This window comes from Euphorbia lathyris, chromosome 5 (assembly GCF_963576675.1).
Source record: "Euphorbia lathyris chromosome 5, ddEupLath1.1, whole genome shotgun sequence".
In the NCBI taxonomy this organism is placed as follows: Eukaryota; Viridiplantae; Streptophyta; class Magnoliopsida; order Malpighiales; family Euphorbiaceae; genus Euphorbia; species Euphorbia lathyris.
This window is the reverse complement of record NC_088914.1, coordinates 2,910,526-2,931,486: the sequence shown is the minus strand read 5'-3', so window position 1 is coordinate 2,931,486 and position 20,961 is coordinate 2,910,526. Positions and strand designations below refer to the sequence as shown.

Here is a 20,961-nt window from a genome sequence, read left to right as displayed (position 1 = left end):
GCCTTCATATTCAACAAGGTACACCTTGTTATGAACACAGAATTTTGACAACAGAGGTTTTGCAAGATCAACATCAATACAAACCCTAGCAAATTTCCCTCTAATAGCTCCAACAGTAGTTTTGTCCACATGGTGAACCTTCCCGACCAGACCTCCTATTTTATTGAGAAAACTTTCACTATAGTATTCTATAGGAAGGCCCGGAAACCTAACCCAGGTCAAAATCCTGTTTACCGAGCAGTCATGAGGGTTAAAATTGGGAATCCAAGGCCTCAAGGCCAGAACATGGTTGGAAATAATATACGGACCCCCATTGATCACAGCATTGTAATCCTCAACACGAGTAAATTTGATTACATAGTAATCATTCTCCAAGTCAGTAATACTGACTTTACCTTTCTTAGCCCACTGAGCTTGGATCCTCTGAGCGAAGTAATTAAAGCTAATTCTCTTCCCAAGCACGGTAACAATTAAAGAAAGCTTCCACTTCCTCCCGAGCTCCCGCTTATCCGCTGAGGACAGCCTAATCACAGGACAAAGGGGATCGTCTTGATCACCATCCTCTTCATCAGAGTCCGAGAACACTTCATCATAATCCCCCTCCATCAAAACTTCCTCCATACCAGGCTCCTCCTCAACCACCATCCCCATAACCGTATCTTTCCAAGATATTTGCTCTGAAACATTCTTCCCAACCCTAGATATGGGGGAAATTGCGTTCCCCTGATTCTGCACCCCATTCATATCACCAAACCTAATCGCCATACCTTTATATCCCTGGATTTGTCCCGAGGCAGCCTGCACAATTGCCGCCGCCCCCTATTCATCCCATTAAATTTTTTTTAAATCCAAAAATAAGGGTTAAAGTGCAAAAATACCCCTAATGTTTTGGGTCAAGAGCAATTTTATCCCTAACGTCTAAAATGGTACAATTTTATCCATAATGTTGGAAGCCAAGAGCAATTTTACCCCTAACGTTGATAAATTGGGTCAATTTGAGAAATAATTCATCAAACTGTCTTCTCGGTCATGAATAATAGTGTCTGAAATTGATCTAATTTATCAACGTTAGAGGTAAAATTAGTGCAAAATTACAAAATTGATATGCAATTGGTGCAAAATAAAGAAAAAAATGACTGTATTTTATAATAGTGTCTGAAATTGACCCAATTTATCAACGTTAGGGATAAAATTGCTCTTGGCTACAAACATTAGGGGTAAAATTATACCTGACCCAAAACGTTAGGGATATTTGATGCGTAACAACCCGAGAATCCCAGAAATGGATGATTACGAGTCGGAAACATTATAATTTACGTTTTTTATAAAAAAAATCATGAAACTAATGCATGACAATTGAACGATTTTGCATTTTTCGTCGCCAAAAATTGAACAATTTTGCATTTTTGTCATAAAAAATAGAACAATTTTACATTTTTTGTCATAAAAAATTGAACAAATTTACATTTTTTGTCTAAAATTTTTTTAGGTAGAATTTTGACCCCCCGCTCCCTCAAATCCTGGATTCGCCACTATTTAGGTGTTGTATTTTGTGAGAGAAAAAGTTAATGTTTAGAGAGAAAAAACTCAAAAAATAATGATTTTGAAAAAGAAAAAATGTGGTTCCGCAGTAAATATGATACTAAACAACTTTAATTCTTGAAAATTTTCATTTTGAGACCGTTATCGGTCAAATTTAACAAGGTTAATAAAAAATGAGCATTTTGCAAACCACAAGGTTGCATTTCTAACGAAAAATACTACAGGTATCCATCTGCAAATCCATGAAACTACAAATATCTACTTGTAATTAACCTTTTTTTTGCAATCAAAAGAGAACTGAGGTTCCTCACTTCACTAAAAACGATGATCTTTTAGTTTCTATACTCTAAAAATGATCATTAACGATTTCCAAATTTTCATTTTGAAGTTATTTAGATATTGATCAATCGTGACTGGTCAACCGCTTCACGGTTAATTCGGCCGACTCTAATGGTTCTAACCAGTTTTCAAACATGAAAAACAAACCAACTCCCACCCAAAAAAGTAACCAGTTCCGACTGAACCGGATTGACTCAATCGGTTCGGTTCGGATCTAATAACTATGGATTGAAACAAAGCATTCACTAAAAAAGTTAGTACTAATAAAAAGGTAAACAAGACACTTAATTCAATAAAATTTGCATTTCCATTATGCATTATTTAGTGTAATTGTGATTAATGCTTTCCTAATTAATCTCCGTTCAATAAATGTGTGAAGTACTAATTTTAGAAAAAGATGAATTAAATTCGGTCAAGTACCTTTCAATCTACCGCCGTTTCAAAAATTGATATGCTGATGTCATAATTCGACAACAAAATCTAATATCTTGACTTAAATGCTTAATATATATTTACACTCTTAAATTTGGTACGTTTTATCTACTGACACCCTGAACTTTTAAAATAACTTATCACACAGTTATACTCACTGTTCAAAACAAAAGTTGCCTAGGCACTTAAAATCGAGAATCCGCCTCAATTTTATCCGGTTAGTCCTTTTAGACGTTTTTTTTCTTCTCATAGCCGATTTTTAGCCGCTTGGATTCCGTCTAGACCGCCTTGACGTTAGACCGCCTAGGCGCTGCCTAAGTGACAATGAAGAAAAACATTTTTATTGTGAATTTATTTTTTCCTTTATTATACTTCACTTTTGAGTTGTTTTAATAATACTGTTGTTGAAAATATTTATGTTTGCACATTTTTAAAAATATATGTTCCAAATATAACATGTTTTTCTATATTATAATTTTATACTATTGTTTTTAGATAGTATAATGCATATTAATTGAATTTATATAATAATTTGTTAATTAACAAATAAAAAATATAAAAATACAAATCAATTTAATCCACGATTAATCCCGACTAATTCTTGAGGGCCCTGTCCGCCCGATTAGCGCCTAACGGTTTTTACAACATTGTTTATAGTTGATTTTAAAAACCTATCACACACCTATAGTTGACTTTTAAAAATCTATCACCTATTATAGTTAGCTCATTCGGACTTTCTTTACACAAAATCATTGATCTGTAATATTTGACAAATGAGGTGGCATACAAAATGAACTCATGCTTTTTTTCTATAGTACGTACATATCACATCATCTGTAAAAAATGATCGATCAATGTTTTTGTGTACAAAAGGTTCTAATGAGCCGATTATAAATGTGAAATATATTTTTAAAACCAATTATAAACATTTAATAGGTTATTTCAAAAGTTTAGAGTGTCGGTAAATAAAATTTATCAAAATTGAGAGATGTAAATATACATGAAAACACTTCTATTTAAAATATTAATTTATCTTTGACTTATTAATCCTCCCATTGAATTTATAAAAGGTAAGAAATGATGCACAATCTGTAAACAGATACGTGTATTTTAAAAATTTGTAAATAAAGATATTCGTAGTATGTTTTGTTTACCAAATAAATTATTATGATTACAATTAAGTTTCAATTACAAACTAAATATATTAACTCTCATATGATTTATTAACTTTTTAGAGGGCGAGCATTGGTACAATGGTAAACGTTGTTGTCGTGTGATCAAGAGGTCATGGGTTCGAATCTTAGGAACGGCCTATTGCTTTTTGCCAAATAAATTGATTGTGGAAGGCTTGCTCCCAGTACACCCTTGTAGGACCCCTCCCCGAACCCTCGCTTAGCGGGAACGTGTAGTGCACCGGACCGCTCTTTTTTATGATTTATTAACTTTTATATGACATTTTATATACTCTATATATATTTTGGCGCGCTTCTGAATAACGCCAGCCAACTGATTCCTTAAACTTTACAAATATTTTATTGACCCTCATATTTGTTTAAAATGAAAATTTAATCCCCTAAAATCCACGTGATAGAGTAGAGGGAGATTTTAAAAAAAATTAAAAATGTGTATATTTTAATTAAGTTTAAGGGGCTAATAGTTTATTTTAAGAAAGTTTAAGAATCTAATACGTCTTTTCAGAATGTAAATAGAATATATTGTTAAAATACATGGATGCATTAAGCCATTTTTTAATTCCATTTTGAACTTTTTATAATACGAGAAATATTAATATGTAAATGGACTTCCAATTTAGCCATGTTTTATAATTTACCCGGTTAATATTAACTTGCCTCTTAATAAGAGATTTAGCCGTAATCACATCATAACTATTTTAGATTTATTAACTTTTATATGACATTATATATATATTTTTTTGCTTAATTCATGATGCGCTTTTGAATTTGTTTCAAAACGCCAACTTTAAAATATTTTATTGACCATCATATTTGTTTAAAGTAAATATTTAATCCCTAAAATCCATGTGATAGAGTAGGGGGAGATTTTAGAAAAATTAAAATGTGTACACTTTAATTAAATTTAAGGGGTTAATAGATGACTTTAAGAAAGTTTAAGAGTCTAATAGGTCTTTTCAGAGGGTAAATAGATTTTTTTTTAAAGTACATAGATATATTAAGCCATTTACCCAGTTAATATTAACATACCTCTTAATTATAGATTCGGCTGTAATCACATACTAACTTTTTAGATTATTGCTAACCCCAACACAGTCCTCTAAAAGGAGAGAAGAAAGATAGATAGGAGGATCAGAAAGGGTGGTAACACCTAACATCCCCTCGTGCCCAGCCGCCGCCAAGCGATCCGCTATTCGATTTTGCTCTCTGTAGATGTGGCAGAACTCTAAAGACTCAAAGGAGGAGCCCAGCCTTCTAATAGCTTTGATGAAGTTCTGGCTACTAAGACTAATAGCATGATTATTAGAGATCATACTAATAGCCTCCTTATTGTCAGACTCCATCGCAAGCCTCTTAATACCCAGATTTCTGGCAAGCTTGACTCCAGAAAGAATGCCCCAAAGCTCCGCTGAAAAGGAAGAGCCCAAACCCAGGTTATGGGTGAACCCAGACAACCAGGCACCTCCCGCGTCTCTGAGCACGCCTCCAGCCGCGATTCTTCCATTGCTGAGGCAGGAGCCATCCGTGTTCAACTTTACCAACCCATTCTTCGGCCTACTCCAACCAACGAGGTGAATCTCTTTAATCTGGGTAGAAATGGCAGGGGAATCCCCTTTGAAGCTCCCCGAAATGGTAAGGAGCTTTTTAGAGAAGAACTCGGGTAAGTTCTGAGTAAAAACAGTCTTCTCACCAAAGATCTCCTCATTCCTCCATTTCCACAGGTGATGGTAGATAATAGCAAATAAAATGTCTCCCTGCTCGATGCTAGCCAGTAACCTACCTTTAACCCCATTAGAGAACCAGTCATTCTCCGAATGGGCAAAGAAGGAGGGGAGAATTGGCGCGGAAGAACTTTCTGCCAAACCTCCTTACTCTTAGGGCAGTCTCTAAGGGCGTGGCACAAAGATTCAATATGGCCTCTGCATCTACTGCAAGCATCAGACTCCGCCAAGTGCCGTCTATGCCTATCTGAATTAGTCAGCAATCTGTCCTTGAATCCAAGCCAAAGGAAGCTCCTCATTCGATAAGGGATTTTTAGAGCCCAAATGGACTTCCAAATATCCAAGAGAGGATCAGATATGTCAAGAGTAAAGGCTTCAAATGCAGACTTACAAGAGTAAGCTCCATTGTTCGTCAGGGCCCAGCAATGCCTATCCTTGTCCTCCTCAAGGTTACTAATCTTAATTCCCCTGATTCTGAGGAGAGTCTCAATGCTCAAGAAGGAATCAAACAAAGACCAAATCCAGTCCCCCTCAGAGTCCACCACATCAGCAATCCTCCAGTTGCGGATATTGCTAGGCGGGGGAGAGCAACAAACCTCAATAAGAGGTTTATCTCCAATCCAGGTGTCATACCAGAAACTTATAGACTTACCATTACCCACCTCCAGGCCAACCCCTGTGCAGAATTCAGCAAACACAACACTGAGCCCTTTCCAGAGGAAAGAACAATTGCCAATTCTCTCTTTAGGGCCCCCAAAGATTTTGTCCTTTCGATACTTGCCACAAAGCAAACGAACCCAAAGAGAAGAGGGGTTCTGCCACATTCTCCAGAGGAGCTTCATCAGTAAGACTTTATTGTTGTCTTTAGCTTGTCTAATGCCAAGCCCCCCCCTGCTTTTAGGCTGGCAGACCTCCTTCCAAGGGACAAGGTGAATCTTCCTACCCTCTCCAGCCTCTCCCCAAAGGAACCTCCGGTTGATTTTATCAAGCTCATTGAGAACTGGCTCAGGCAACTTACATGCTTGCATGATATGGTTAGGAGCCGCGCAGTTGACAGACTGAATTAAGGTAAGGCGACCATCCAAGGAGAGAGAATTGGCCTTCCAACTCGCACATAACCCATTAGATTTATCCAGAGTCTCTTTAAAAGAGGCTTTTGGAGACTCTGTCGCTATGAAGGGGAATCCAAAGATAATTCCCTAAGGAGTGGGTAAGAGGGATACCCGAGAGATCGCTAAGCTTTTTACAAAGGCTTCTATCCATGTTCTTAGAGCAAAGCATCCGAGACTTGTGGATATGGATCTTCTGGCCAGAAGCAGCGCAAAAGCAATCAAGGATATTCATAACCACACCATTTGCTCCTCATTCCCTTCCACAAAGATCATCACATCGTCAGCGAAGAACAAGTGGGAAATAGGAGGGCAAAATCTGTTAATGGATACATGATGGAGACTCCCCTTACTCACAGCTTCTTGAATTAGGTGAGCCAACCTTTCCATAACTATCACAAAAAGAAAAGGGCTCATAGGATCGCCTTGACGGATACCCCTAGAAGGAGAAAACTCATCAGACATATCTCCATTTATCAGAACCTGGAAACTAGGAGAAGACACGCAACCTTCAATGAATCTCCTCCAGTTCTCAGGAATGCCAGCTCTACTTAAGCTATCCATAAGAAAGCCCCAGTTTAAACGGTCATAAGCTTTTTCCAGATCAAGCTTGAGCGCCACGATCCCTTTTTTACCTTTCCTCATTTTCATGGAATGGAGCATCTCTTGGGCAATAACCACATTGTCCATCATTTGCCTCCCAGGAACAAAGCTACCTTGATTTTGGCTAATAATCTCAAGAAGGATCCGCCGGATCCTATTAGCCACAATCTTAGTGATAGCTTTGTATAACACATTACACAGGCTGATCGGCCTCATTTGTAAAAAGGAGGAGGGCTTTTCGACCTTAGGGATCAGAACCAGGAGGGTTTTATTAACCAGGCTAATCTCATTAGAACCTCGGAAGACTCCAAAGATAAAATTATAGACACCTTCCTTCACCGAGTCCCAGTGCTTATGGTAGAAACTAGCCGGAATACCATCGATCCCTGGAGCCTTAGTGGCTCCAATACTGGAGAAAGCAAGATCAATTTCTTTCTGGTCGATAGGATGAAAGACATCAACAATAACCTCCTCCTCCAGCCTAGGAAAAGTGACCCCATAGTGGGCCTTGTCCAGAACAACACCTTCTTCTTTAAAAAGGTCTTTATAGAACTCAAGAGCAAGGCGACGAATATCTTCTTCCTCATAAATCCAGTCACCATTAGAGTCTTTAATAACATCGATCTGGTTCCTTTGCCTTCTAATAATAGTAGAAAGGTGGAAGAATCTGGTGTTCCGGTCACCATCCTTAATCCAAGCCTTCCTAGATTTTTGGAACCAAAGGAGCTCTTCCTGTCTAAGGACCGCTTCCAACTCGTTCTGGAGAGATCTAAGCTGGCAATTCATAATGTGGTCAAAACGGATCTCCAAACAGCGTTGAATGCCTTCCATCCTCCTTAAGAGTTTATTTTTCCTTCGGATAATATGGCCAAAGATGTTTTTATTCCATCCCACCACATTCCTTCTAAACTCCTCAGCAGCAAGGAGAACATTAGAATGGGGTTGCCAATTATCTTTAACAAAGTTCCTAAAATCAGGATGGGTGTCCCAAGCAACAAGGTACCTAAATGGTCTATTCCCTTTGAGCCGATGACCTTTAACCAGCTTAACGAGGACAGGACAATGGTCCGAGTGGCGAAAAGGGAGGTTCAGCACGTTTATCTCAGGAAATCTATAGATTGTCGCCACATTCGCATACACTTTGTCCAACCGAACAAACACGTTGTTCCTTTTCCAGGTAAACTTGTGGCCAGTCGCCCCAAGGTCCGACAACCCGTAAAGATCCATATTCTACTTATGGTTAAGGCACCGGTTAATATAATGATTGCCCCCCCTTTCTGATCACTCATCCGGGCAATATCATTGAAGTCACCAACAACCAGCCAAAGATCCACCATATTCGTACTAATAGAGAACAGGATCTCCCAAAGCCTCTTTCGGTTAGTCAGGATAGGATCGGCATAGACAAAGGAGATAAAGAAAGGGTTGTTGCCAGGATAACACACCTTGCAATGAATAAATTGATTATCCATAGTAATAATATCAATATTAACACGACCTGGCTTCCAGAAAAGCCAAATCCCCCCTACACGACCAGTTGCCTCCGACCTGACACACTTCCAATTCTTAAGCTTATTAACCACCTCATCTGCTTGAGAACCACTAACCTTGGTTTCCAGAAGAGCAAAACAAGAAGGATTAAATTGCTTAATAAGATCATTAACATGGATGCGGGTCGCCTTGCTCGCCGCACCTCTAACATTCCAAACAAAGAAGTCCATCAGAAGGAAGACAACTAATCACAGGCCCAAACCCTAGAGCAGGTATTTATTCGGGGCTCCTGAGAGCCTAGAAGAGGTGCCAGCTGGCCCTCTTTTATCCCAAGAATCAAAAGACCTAAGGTGCTTCTTAAGGTTAGCCTTAGGCTTCTTCAAAGGTAACTTACTAACTCCTATAGACTTACCAATTAGGGGGTCTACAGGAGGATGCAAGACACTAACCTCATTAGTCGTTGCTTTCCCTGATGAGCCAATGGCTTTGGACTTCCCCTTAGCTAAGGCTTTGGGATCGAAAAGGGGATTAATAGAGTCCCCGAGGAAGGTGGCAGGCTCAGCCGGCACAAGGCTAGGCATACTCACCTCCATATGTTTCGCACGTAAGTCCGAAGCCTGGCCATCCTCAATAGACAAGGTTCCGAATCTAGATCCTGAACCAAAAGCAGAGACACCACCAGCACCACTCTTGATATCAGGAGGCCTAGCCTTGATCTTAGGAGCAATCTGGAGAGAGTCCATCCCCTTGTTGATATCTGGAGCTTGATTCCGAGCAGCATTAGCACGTGGCTTTCTTCGGGTCGATCTTTTGGCCAGCATCCAAGGCCCAAAGTTCTTCTCTTCACCATGGCCAGCTTCATCTCTGCCTATGATAGGCACCACCACCTCCTCAACCACATTCCTTCTTTTAGGGCAGCCATCAAAGATATGGCCAAACATGCCGCATTCATAGCAGATATTGTGAATACCTTCGTATTCTAAGTGGAAAACCTTATTTTTAACGGAAAATTTAGACAGAAGAGGTTTAGCAAGATCAATGTCAATACAAACCCTGGCAAACTTGCCTCTTACTGCCCCAACGGTAGTTTTATCAACGTGGTGGACTTTCCCAACCAGGCCACCAATCTTATTTAGAAATCTTTCGTTATAATATTCAATGGGTAAACTTGGGAATCTAACCCAAGTAAGGATCCTGTTGACAGAGCAATCATGCGGATTAAAATTTGGGACCCATGGCCTTAGAGCTAGAACATGATTGGAGATGATATAAGGACCCCCATCAACTACAGCCTTATAATCTTCTGCCCTAGTAAATTTTATGACATAAAAGTCATTCTCTAGGTCCGTGATGGTAACTTTCCCTTTCTTTGCCCATTGGGCCTGGATCCTCTGGGCAAAGTAATTGAAGCTTATCCTTTTCCCAAGCACAGTGACAATTAAGGAGAGTTTCCACTAAGAATCCATTTATCCTCCGATGAAAGCCGGATTACAGGGCACAACGGGTCCTCTTGCTCACCATCCTCAACATCTGAGTTAGAAAAATCACCCTCAGAATCCTCCTCTATAATGTCATCCTCAATCATGGGTTCTTCCTCCACCACCCCCATCACCTTATCCCTCTAGGATAATTTTCCTTGCCCTATTCCAGGGGAAGCAACAACCGCGGAAAAAGAACTAGGCCCTAAGGCATTATGGCCAGCATCCCCTATTTCCAAAGCCTCACTCAATAGAGTCGCCCTAGCAATCAAAATAGACGACGGGACCTCTCACTTGCCCACCTCTATAAGAGCCTGCTTCCCCGGCACACTACCGATGCCCTCCAAAGATCCGGACGCGGATCTACCTCCTGCCATTGTCGCATCGGGCACGGGCCTTCCGCCCACCACAGCCACAACAGGCGCGGGCCTGCCTTCCTCCAAAGCTACAGCAGGTGCCGGCCTGCCTTCCATAATTGCCGCATCAGGCGCCGAATTCCCGCACCCAACCGGCGCGTACTCCGCATCTCCTGGCAACAATCCCCTGGACGCCCCTTCCACCACGACCCCGGCATCAGCCAAGACCACAGCAGATCCCGACCTGACCGCCCCAATAAAGGCCGGCCGCTCCCTTTCCGACGAACGGTCCCGGACCCGCTCGCCACTCCCCCGCCTGCCATACACAAAAACCGCCGATCTCCCATCGCCCGCCCCTCCGTCCCCAACCGACCCCGGATCCGCAACCGGCGGCCTCTCCCCAACCCGATCCCCCCACTCCTGGCCAGATCGGTCGCCGGTGCCGCCAACCCTCGCCTTCCTCCGCTCGCACTCACGGTCGCCCATACGCTCCTTCGTCATTCGTACCATTTATATATATTTTTGGCTTAATACATAATGCGTTTCTGAATTTGTTTTAAAACACCAACTCATTTCTTAAACTTTAAAAATATTTTATTTACCCTCATATTTGTTTAAAGTTAACATTTAATCCCCTAAAATCCCGTGATAGAGTAGGGGGGGATTTTAAAAAAGTTAAAATATGTATACTTTAATCAAAGTTTAAAGGGTTAATAAAGTTTAATAGTTTAACAGATTTTTGTAAAGTACACGATGTATTAAGCCATTTTTTTTTAGCAAAAAAGTATCATTAGACCCCTAATTTTTTATTTTTTTAATTTATTTAAGTCCTTGATCTTTTATTTGGATACATTAAGTCTCTGATCATTTATTTTTGATCTCATTAAGCCCTTTATGATCAAATTAGTAAGTTATGAACATCTAATTCTGTAAAAAATACTTTATTAACTTCATCCGTATTTGAAATTATTAAAAAATATTCTTTTTACAGTTTGAATTAAGGTTTTTACAGTTTTCCTATAATCATATTACACATCCAAAATTGCTTTCAGACAGTAAAACTACAAATTTCAAATGCAAGTGCACTGAATAACATTATGTTAACAGAATTAGGTGTTCATAACTTACTAATTTGGTCATAAAGGGTTTAATGAAACAAAAAATAAATGATCAGTGATTTAATATATCTAAATAAAAGATACTTTTTACTTTTTTTTAATTCCATTTTGAACTTTTTATAATAAGAGAAAAATTAATATGAGTTTAAAATAATAATTAAGAAGAACATTAGTGACGTAATCACATTTAATTCATATAATTTCCATATATATCTAACCCCAAAATCCTTCAGTAAACAACAGAGTGATTTCTTCTCTGTCTTCTCTCCCATGCTCTTCGCTGTACAAAACTGCGAAAACCTGCTTCCTTCGTAAGCTTTACTCTGCTGATACTTCATCAATCTGATACTCAATCAAATCTAACACTCTTCCATTCTCAGAAACTCTCCCGGAGAAGAACGGCATTGCTATCTCGCTTCTTCTCCCCGTATTTCATTTTCCGGCTTTGAGCTTCACAGTTCAATCGGTTTTACAGTCTCCTGGTAGGTTTGGTTTATACAGTTACTGATTTTGTTTAATGAGGTTTTGATCACCGCTTTTATTTACTTTTTTTTTTTGGTGATTTTAGCATTGGCGGTTTCGCAGAGATCATTGTTAGTGCTTTGATTCTGAAATTCCGGCGAGGTATGTTTTACTGTTCATGTGTTTGTTAATATTTCTAAGGTTTTTCATTAATCAATTGGAGTTTTGTTCTTCAATTTTTTCTTATGTTTGCGTTTTTGATGTTTGAAATAGGGGAATCATGGAATCTGTTACCGTGAATATAGATGGGAACGAAGACATTGCTGCTGATACTCTCTCATTTCCTAGAAAGTAAACTTCTCTTTTCTTTTCCATCTTCTCAATTGTTTTGTTGCTAGAGATTTATAGAGACAACCTGCTTGATTCGACCAATTTGACACCATTTTTATGTCATTTACATCATGAATAATCAATGTGGAATATTTAGATCATATAACATGATTATATAACATGATTATGACACGATTACAGGTTTTAACACCCCTTTATTGCCAAATATGAAGCTTCACATACTAGTGGTGTCAATTTTTCGGGTTTGTTGATAAATGTTGCTATAAAGTTGATTCAATTTTTGTTATCTGTTTGTTATTTTATACAGTTATCAGCTAGAGGCATTTGAGAAGGCACACAATGAGAACACTATAGTCTACTTGGAGACTGGTTCTGGCAAGACGTTGATTGCAATCATGCTTCTAAGAAGTTATGCCTACATTCTCCGGAAGCCTTCACCTTTCATTGCTATTTTCCTGGTTCCCAAAGTTGTACTAGTGAAACAAGTATGACAAATTTTACTCTTTTGGATCAAACTTTATTCTTGTATTTATGATATGCAGTACTTCTACATTTGAGAGTAGATGTGAAATATGAGGGTTCTAAATTAACTTTATAATGATTTAGCTTGCTGGTATTATAGAAATGTGAGAGTGAATAGATATATCATAAGTAGTATTAAGATAAAAATGAAACCAAGGACTGAAGTTTCTTGTGCTAAAATTAGTAACCAAATCATGTTTCCTTCTTTTTTTTTTTTTAAATTTCTATGCCAATAACTTGTGAGTATTAGACTTGGATACAGTAACCTAAAAAGAATTGAATACTTGATTTTCAGTTATTGAATTTTGTTCTGCTGTGTGTTGAAAACTCAATAGCAAGCTGATGCTGTGAAGATGCACACCGACTTAAGTGTGGAAATGTACTGGGGAGAAATGGGAGTGGACTTCTGGGATGCTGCTATTTGGGGAGAATTCATTGCCAAAAATGAGGTAGATTTTGCTATCTCTATTCCACATTAGAATTGGGAAGGAATCTGAGCATTGGGTTTTCTGTTTTTGTGTACACATGGATTCCATTTACTGTATGCGTATATTAGTTTATTATTTATCTATTTCTACTTGGTGTGTAGTTTCATTTTTGTTTGATGGTGCTCTTCATCTTTCTTGTGAATATTGTAACTGAAATCGAGTTTTATGTTACAAAGAATAACAAACCGTAATTTGATACATCTACAGGTGCATGTGATGACACCGCAAATATTTCTAGACGGGTTGAGGCATAGCTTCTTCAAGCTAGACTGGATAAAGGTTCTAATATTTGATGAATGCCATCATGTGACAGGTGATTCTGCTTATGCCTGTATTTTGAGAGTGAGTTCTTTCTCTTCCCCTTTTGGTGCTTTCTCGAGATAGTTATCCTTTATTAACATTTCCTTCTCGTGTTGTAAAATGCTTGGTGGTTTTGTGTGTTTAGTTAGTGTTCTGCTCTGTTTGATTTATTTAAAAAATTTCACAATATTTTCAGGAGTTCTATCACCCGAAATTAGAATCTGGAAGTTGTAATCTTCCTAGGATATTTGGGATGACAGCTTCTCCTATAAATTCAAAGGGTATGATTGGCCAAATCTTAGTACTTTATTTACCTTGTTTTACTTTTTTGCTTATTACGTACCAACCTCTCATTTTGACTTCTTTATTTCTATATCATCAAGGCTCAAACTCAGAACTATTCTATGGGAAAAGGATCCATGAACTTGAGAATATGATGCATTCTAAGGTCTCTCTCTCTTTTAGAGATTTGGTTTACTGTATATTTCTATTAAATTAATGCTACCTATTTGCTAGATGATGCTTATGTTCTAAGTTGTAATCAAATAAAATTTTATATAATACATTGGGCCTGCATTTCTTTTCATGTTCAAGGTCTATACTTGCAAGAGTGAATCTGTACTTGCTGAGTTTATTCCTTTTTCCACTCCGAAATTTATATTTTTTGACCATGAGTCAATCCCATTCGAGATATGTAATAAATTAGCTGATCAGTTGAAGGCATCAAAAGAAGAGGTACTCATTCTTTTTTGTATACTAATGTGTATTTGAAAGGTTTATGGGTTCAAAAATGTTATTTACTATATATGTATTTCTTTCTAGCGTGTTAAACAATTGAAGCAATTGGATCTCATTGATACAAAGGAGGAAAGTAGCAAAAAGAAGCTATCAAAAATGCATTCTGATTTTATGTTTTGTTTGGAGAAGTTGGGCGTCTGGTTGGCTTTTAAGGTATTTATTTAGTCTCATAGTTATATTACATTGCATGATTGCCATGTCTGCTTGTTTAATGAATTATTTAATTCAAATGGCTCTAACAGGCTGCAGAAACCTTATCACTTCATGACAATGACTTCAATTCATTTGACCGATTAGGCATCAGGGACGCAAACATCATTAAAGAGTTTGGTTCTGCTGCCTCTACTACTTTTTTAGATTACATTAGATCTGGTATTCTTCTTAACCTGGTGATATAGATATGTGAAAACTAAAATGTGTGGTTACTTCTCTTACATCTTTTTTTTTTTTTTTTTTCAGCTGTTAAATATTTAGGTCCAAATTGGTCTATTGGTGATAATCCCAAAGCTGAAATAGAAGCAGGTCTATTGACAGAAAAAGTTTTCTGCCTATTTCAGACACTTCTTGGGTACAGGTTGGTGTATATGCACATAATCGAACTTTGTTTGATATATTAATTGTATTCGGTGTGATCCTCACTCGTATATACATGGTTGTTGAAGTATGGAAAATTCTTCTGTTATCTATTATTATTTCTATTGTTGTTATTATTATTATTAATAATTTTACATGAGTTGATTTGTTTTACAAATCTTGTGAACACAGAGATCTAAGGGACATTAGATGTATAGTTTTTGTTGAGAGGATAATTACGGCTATAGCGCTTGAGTCTCTTCTGAGTGAGTTGCTTCCAAGATATAATGGTTGGAAGACAAGATTCATAGCTGGATGTAGTAGTAAATTGCAAACCCAAACGAGGAAAACACACAACGAAATTGTGCAACAATTTCGAGATGGCAAGGTACGTAACTTTGCCATAATGCTACGTATCATCTATTGGAGGGTGGAAGACAGCCTTTTTCTGTGGTATGAAATTAATGACAAGTTTTCAGGTGAATATAATCATTGCAACATCGATCCTTGAAGAAGGTTTGGATGTACAAAGTTGCAACTTGGTAATCAGATTTGACCCTTCAAGTACTGTTAGTAGTTTCATACAGTCCAAAGGTCGTGCTAGGATGAAGAATTCTGACTACTTGTTGATGGTCAAGAAGTAAGTTTCAATTGTTATTCATTTCGAATAGTAAATTTCAGCAATCCATAGCTTGTATTAAAAGGATTCAGATTCTTCAAATTTTTTTTTTTTGGCTTAATACATCAAGAGTCCCTGAACTTGCCTAATTGGCCACTTGAATTTGTTTAAAGTAACCTATCCCTTTCCTGAACTTGCTTATAGTGATCTATTGGCCCCTGAACTTGCTTAAAGGGATATACATTTCAATTTGTCCAAAACCTCTTGTTTTGCCATGTGGACTTATGAAGTTAATCATGTCACTTTAGCAAGTTTAGGGGGCTAGCGAGACACTTTGTTAGTTCAGGGGACCAATCACTTTTTTGAGCCAAGTATTAGGCCAAATTTTTTTCTTGATTAAATACAATCAAATGAGATCACTACTCTAGTGATGTATATCTAATCCGTTTTAATTTTTCTTAATTTATAGTGGGGATTCTTCAACATATTCTAAACTAGAGAACTTTCTTGCAAGTGGAGAAATAATGAGAAAGGAGTCTCTACGTTATGCTTCTGTTCCTTGTTTGCCACCTAAGTGTGAAATGGCTGATGACGAGTATTATTGTGTTGAGAGCACTAATGCTATGGCAACTCTCGCTTCAAGTGTTAGATTGATATACTTCTATTGCTCCCGTTTACCTTCTGACGGGTTAGTCATAAATTCTTTCAATGTAAATGTTGGTTTTCTCCTAATCCAGAATTGAACTTGCTGTATTTTGAAGTTCAGTATGTACTTGTATATATCTTAATCTATTTAACACTTGCTATGTCTAATTTTTGTTTCTTTTTAGGTACTTCAAACCTTCTCCTAGGTGTCTTTTGGATAAGGAAATGGGTATTTGCACTTTGCTTCTTCCTAAGAGCTGCCCTATACAAACAATTCGCGTAGAAGGACCTACCAAGTATCTAAAGCAGAAGGCATGCCTGGAAGCATGCAAACAGCTCCATCAAATTGGTGCTTTAACCGATAAATTGGTTCCTGATACTATTATCGAAGAAGCTATTGCTCAAGAAGTTGGTAAGTGTTATATGTATTAGGCCTTGATTGTTTCTTGCCTTATGCAACTAGAAAATGTTTCATATTGTTCTATGAAAGCTATTTTCCAGTTGTTCTCTTTTCATTGACTGTTAAGTTGCATATTTTAATGATCATTATACAGGAAACATAGCCTATGATGAGGAACAGCCTATATTCTTCCCACCAGAGTTGGTCGAGCAAACTTTAGAGGAGTCAGGAACAATGTACTATTGCCACTTAATAGAACTAAATCAGACTTTTGATTATGATATTCGTGCACAGAATATTGTGCTTGTTACAAGAAGTAAGTTGGATTCAGAAATCTTGAGCCTAAATTTTGACTTGGAAGTGGATGGAGGATTGTTGATGGTGAAATTGAAGTATATTGGGACGATTGAACTTCAACCAGGGATGGTAGGTAGCTTAGTTTTTGTTAGATGTTCTACATTGCTTAAAGATGGAGCTATATGGCTCCTTATATACGCGAGGCAATCCTGCTCCTTTAAGGTACCTTTTGGGATGAGTTAGGTCCTTGTTTATACGGTATGAGAGCTTTGTATTCAATGTTGGGTCGCCCGTGGATATCTACTTCACGCTGTAGAATCAGTGTGTGTTAGATACCCAACATTACTTAATTACGGAGCTATATGATTCCTTATATATGTGAGTCAATCCTCCTCCTCTAAGGTACCTTTTGGGATGAGTTAGGCCTTTGTTTATAGTTTTCATATTATCCGTTGGATGTATAATTTGGGGAATAAAGTTATTTCCTCCCTTTGGTTGTGTTGCCAGGTCCTTCTATGTAGGAAGTTTGTCATCAGTGTTTTCAAAGTTCTGAGAGATCATAATATAGAAAAATTGGAAGAAATGTTAAATGACACGGTCACCGATCTTCCCAAGAGAGAATATTTTCTGCTTCCATGCATGAGCTTATGCCCGGGATATGCAGTTGATTGGAATTTCGTTACATCTGTGCTATTCTCATACGAAAATGTGAGTGAAGATCATAAGAAGTGTCCTCTTGAGGAAAATGTACATATTATACAGACTGAAAGCGGTCCTGTATGCAAATTTATCCTCCAGAATTCTTTAGTGTGCACACCACACAATGGAAAATTGTACTGCATTACAGGTATATCCAATGAATTGGATGGACTATCTCTTATGAAACTGAGGAACGGAAGTTCCAAAACTTACAAGGACTACTATAAAGATCAGTATGTACTCTCCATTCGCCATTTTTTATTTTTCTTGTTTCTTGTTATAACATTGATTCAAAATAGCAATAAATTGCAGACATGGCATCAAATTGCGTTTTGAACGAGAGTCGCTTCTGCATGGAAGACATATATTTCCTATGCACAATTACATTTGCAAAGGCAGAAAACAGAATGGGAGAGGTCTCGATTTCTCACTTATCCAAAAAAAACTGTTGTTTAAAGACCGATAAAATTGGTTATGTCCAAGTTGTTTTTATTTATTTATTTATCAAATCTGTTAATTATAATGGTTGTCATCATTTGCAGATTCACAAAATGCATATGTCCAATTGCCTCCTGAACTTTGTCGCATCATCATGTCACCTATATCTGTAAATACTTTCTATTCTTTTACATTTCTTCCATCTATTATGCATAGACTTGAGTCTATGCTTATTGCTACGAACTTGAAGAAAATGCAAGCTGATCACTGCGTACAAAATGTTCCTATACCGACCATTAAGGTACTCTCTCCCTACTTCACCTGCTTTTCTTGCTGTTACGATGAGTTTTTTTTTTTTTTTTTTTGAGACAATTTGATTTGTATTTGAATGAGAGATCAATGCATTGATGAATCTGTAAATGTTACAATTCCTTCGACATTGTCTCTTGATTCGAAATTCATCACGGACTGTTTAGTTTGTGAGAAACATGTTGGGCACATAGTTGTATATCAGGTTGAATTTGTGCTAACATGTATATTGGGCTGTCAATTTCTTATATGACATCACGATTCACAGAAACAACCTGCTTGACATGAGTTGTTTGATACAATTATCATTTTGTGTCATTTATTTCATATAAAATCATGTGTAATATATGGATCACATAACACGATTATGACACGATAATCTGTTTTGACATCCATGATTCTGTATGTAGGTTTTGGAAGCAATCACTACAAAGAAGTGCCACGAGAAATTCGATATGGAGTCATTGGAGACTCTTGGCGATTCTTTTCTAAAATATGCTACTAGTCAGCAGCTATTTCAAACCTACCAAAATCAACATGAGGGTCTTCTCAGTATTAAGAAGGACAAGCTTATTTCTAATGCCAATCTATGCAAACTTGGATGTGACTGCAAACTTCCGGTAATCTTTTCCAGTACTTATGATTCACGTCTTTTGCTTAATAATCATCGTCAACTTATAAATTTATTATCCTTCTTACAAATGTTAGGACACTTAATGTTTTTGCATTTAAGTTTTCATCTTTATTGGATGGATGACTCAAAATTGAAATTCTAGAGTTGTATCTTAATTGCATCATTCTGTTAAATTTGCAGGGTTTTATTCGCAACGAATTCTTCGAGCCCAAAAATTGGAGGATTCCTGGAGATAATTCGGGGAGCCATTCACTGAATGAGGAAGTTTTGACCGATAAAAGAAAAATCTATGTAAGCGGAAGAAGAAAGCTTAAGAAAAAAACTGTTGCTGATGCTGTTGAGGCGCTGATCGGGGCTTATGTTAGCTCTGGAGGTGAAGTAGCTGGATTAATATTTCTGAACTGGATTGGTATAAAGGTTGAGTTTCTGAATCTACCATACGAACGGGAATTCCAAGTGAAGATCGAGAGGCTTATTAATGTCCAATGTGTAGAATCATTGTTGAACTACTCATTTAAGGACCCTTCTCTTTTATTGGAAGCATTGACCCATGGTTCGTATATGATTGCTGAAATTCCAAGATGTTATCAGGTATCTTTTAAAAAAACTCACAAATATTTCGCTTTATTGTTTCAAATTTTTATGATTTTTGATTTTTCTGTCGACTAATTGTTATGCAGCGACTAGAATATCTCGGAGACTCTGTATTAGACTACCTAATCACAGTTTACTTGTACGAGAAGTATCCCGGGCTATCACCTGGATTGTTAACAGACCTCAGATCTGCATCTGTAAACAATGACAGCTATGCTATATGTGCCCTTCGGAAAGGGTTGCATAAGCATATTCTTCACGCATCACAAAAGCTTCGCAAGGATATTGACAACACAGTTACAGATTTGGAAAGCTTTTCTTCATCATCATCGACTTTCGGCTGGGATTTAGAGATATCTTTCCCCAAGGTCAGTTATGATTGTTACTGAATTTCGTTCATTCACGGTTGCTGGATTTATATTATGTTACTACAGGGGGTCAAGGAGTGTCCGTTAATCCCCCTACTCGGGGAGAAATAAAGAAAAATCATAGTTTCCGATTGATTATTTGCTTAGTTCCAAAAGATAGTTGTGATTTTTAACACATTTTCATCCATTGACCCTCTGAGTGTTTTGTTCTGGCTCTGCCAATGACTGCAGGTGCTTGGAGATGTAATAGAATCTCTTGCGGGTGCTATATTTGTTGATTCGGGGTACGACAAAGAGGTCTTGTTCAAGAGCATAAGGCCACTTTTGGAGCCACTGGTTACTCCAGAGACAATTAAACTTCATCCAGTGAGAGAGCTTACTGAATTATGTCAGAAAGAACATTTCAACCGGAAAAAATCAATCGTTTTCCGGAAAAACAGCATGAGTTGCGTAACCGTGGAGGTGGAAGCGAATGGAGTTGTGTACACCAACACATCTGAAGCAGCAGATAAGAAAACAGCTAAAAGACTAGCTTCCAAAGAGGTTTTAAGGGCATTGAAGAATACCATTAATGCAGTAAGTTAATCTAGGCTTAAATCACTATTTGGCTCCCGACCTATTCAAAATGTTGGTTTTTGGCTCCTTACCTATCCAATACGCTCATTTTGAGCGTATTACCCCTGACTTATTAGTTAGTAACATTTGCCCCTTTACCTATCCAAATTTGGTGAAACCTCAACCAGCGTGCAGGTTGAGGTTTCACCAATTTTGGATAGGTCGGGGGGCAAATACTAATATTTTGAATAGTTCAGGGAGAAAATTTACCAAATAATAGATAAGGAGTCAAAAAACCAACATTTTGGATAGATCAGAGGCTAAAAAGTGTTTTAGTCCGTTAATAGCATAACAGACTGCAATTCGGAACTGTTTAGTTATGGTCATATTGTAAAAAGTTGGGGGTTTGTTTTCGCTATATGGATTCGATTAATCGGTTCCGAGTTTGAACAAACACCCTTTATAAGTTTGGTAGAAATTGTATATCTTTCTTTCTCAGGTGTAAATATATGGAATTTTTATAGTTT

The 20,961-nt window shown here is 37.6% G+C and overlaps 1 protein-coding gene across 4 annotated transcripts; it reads left to right on the top strand.

Annotated features, from left to right (window-relative positions):
- The first annotated feature begins 11,625 nt into the window (after nucleotides 1-11,625).
- On the top strand, nucleotides 11,626-20,961 carry LOC136229556 (endoribonuclease Dicer homolog 2-like). 4 transcript variants are annotated; one of them, XM_066018422.1, is made up of 25 exons: nucleotides 11,626-11,693; nucleotides 11,763-11,864; nucleotides 11,951-12,006; nucleotides 12,118-12,195; nucleotides 12,503-12,680; nucleotides 13,053-13,166; nucleotides 13,413-13,547; nucleotides 13,702-13,786; nucleotides 13,889-13,953; nucleotides 14,100-14,240; nucleotides 14,328-14,456; nucleotides 14,546-14,675; nucleotides 14,763-14,877; nucleotides 15,069-15,264; nucleotides 15,356-15,516; nucleotides 15,965-16,183; nucleotides 16,326-16,552; nucleotides 16,695-16,966; nucleotides 17,345-17,769; nucleotides 17,849-17,952; nucleotides 18,079-18,275; nucleotides 18,694-18,903; nucleotides 19,098-19,508; nucleotides 19,598-19,879; nucleotides 20,111-20,961. In XM_066018422.1, exons 4-25 carry the CDS (start codon nucleotides 12,125-12,127, stop codon nucleotides 20,462-20,464), a joined length of 4,221 nt encoding a protein of 1,406 aa, XP_065874494.1. In that variant the 5' UTR covers nucleotides 11,626-11,693; nucleotides 11,763-11,864; nucleotides 11,951-12,006; nucleotides 12,118-12,124; the 3' UTR covers nucleotides 20,465-20,961. The 4 variants fall into 4 exon arrangements, with proteins under 4 accessions (XP_065874494.1, XP_065874493.1, XP_065874496.1 ...); XM_066018421.1 differs by having other exon boundaries at nucleotides 11,635-11,864; XM_066018424.1 differs by lacking the exons at nucleotides 11,626-11,693; nucleotides 11,763-11,864; nucleotides 11,951-12,006; nucleotides 12,118-12,195 and having other exon boundaries at nucleotides 12,565-12,680; nucleotides 13,013-13,166.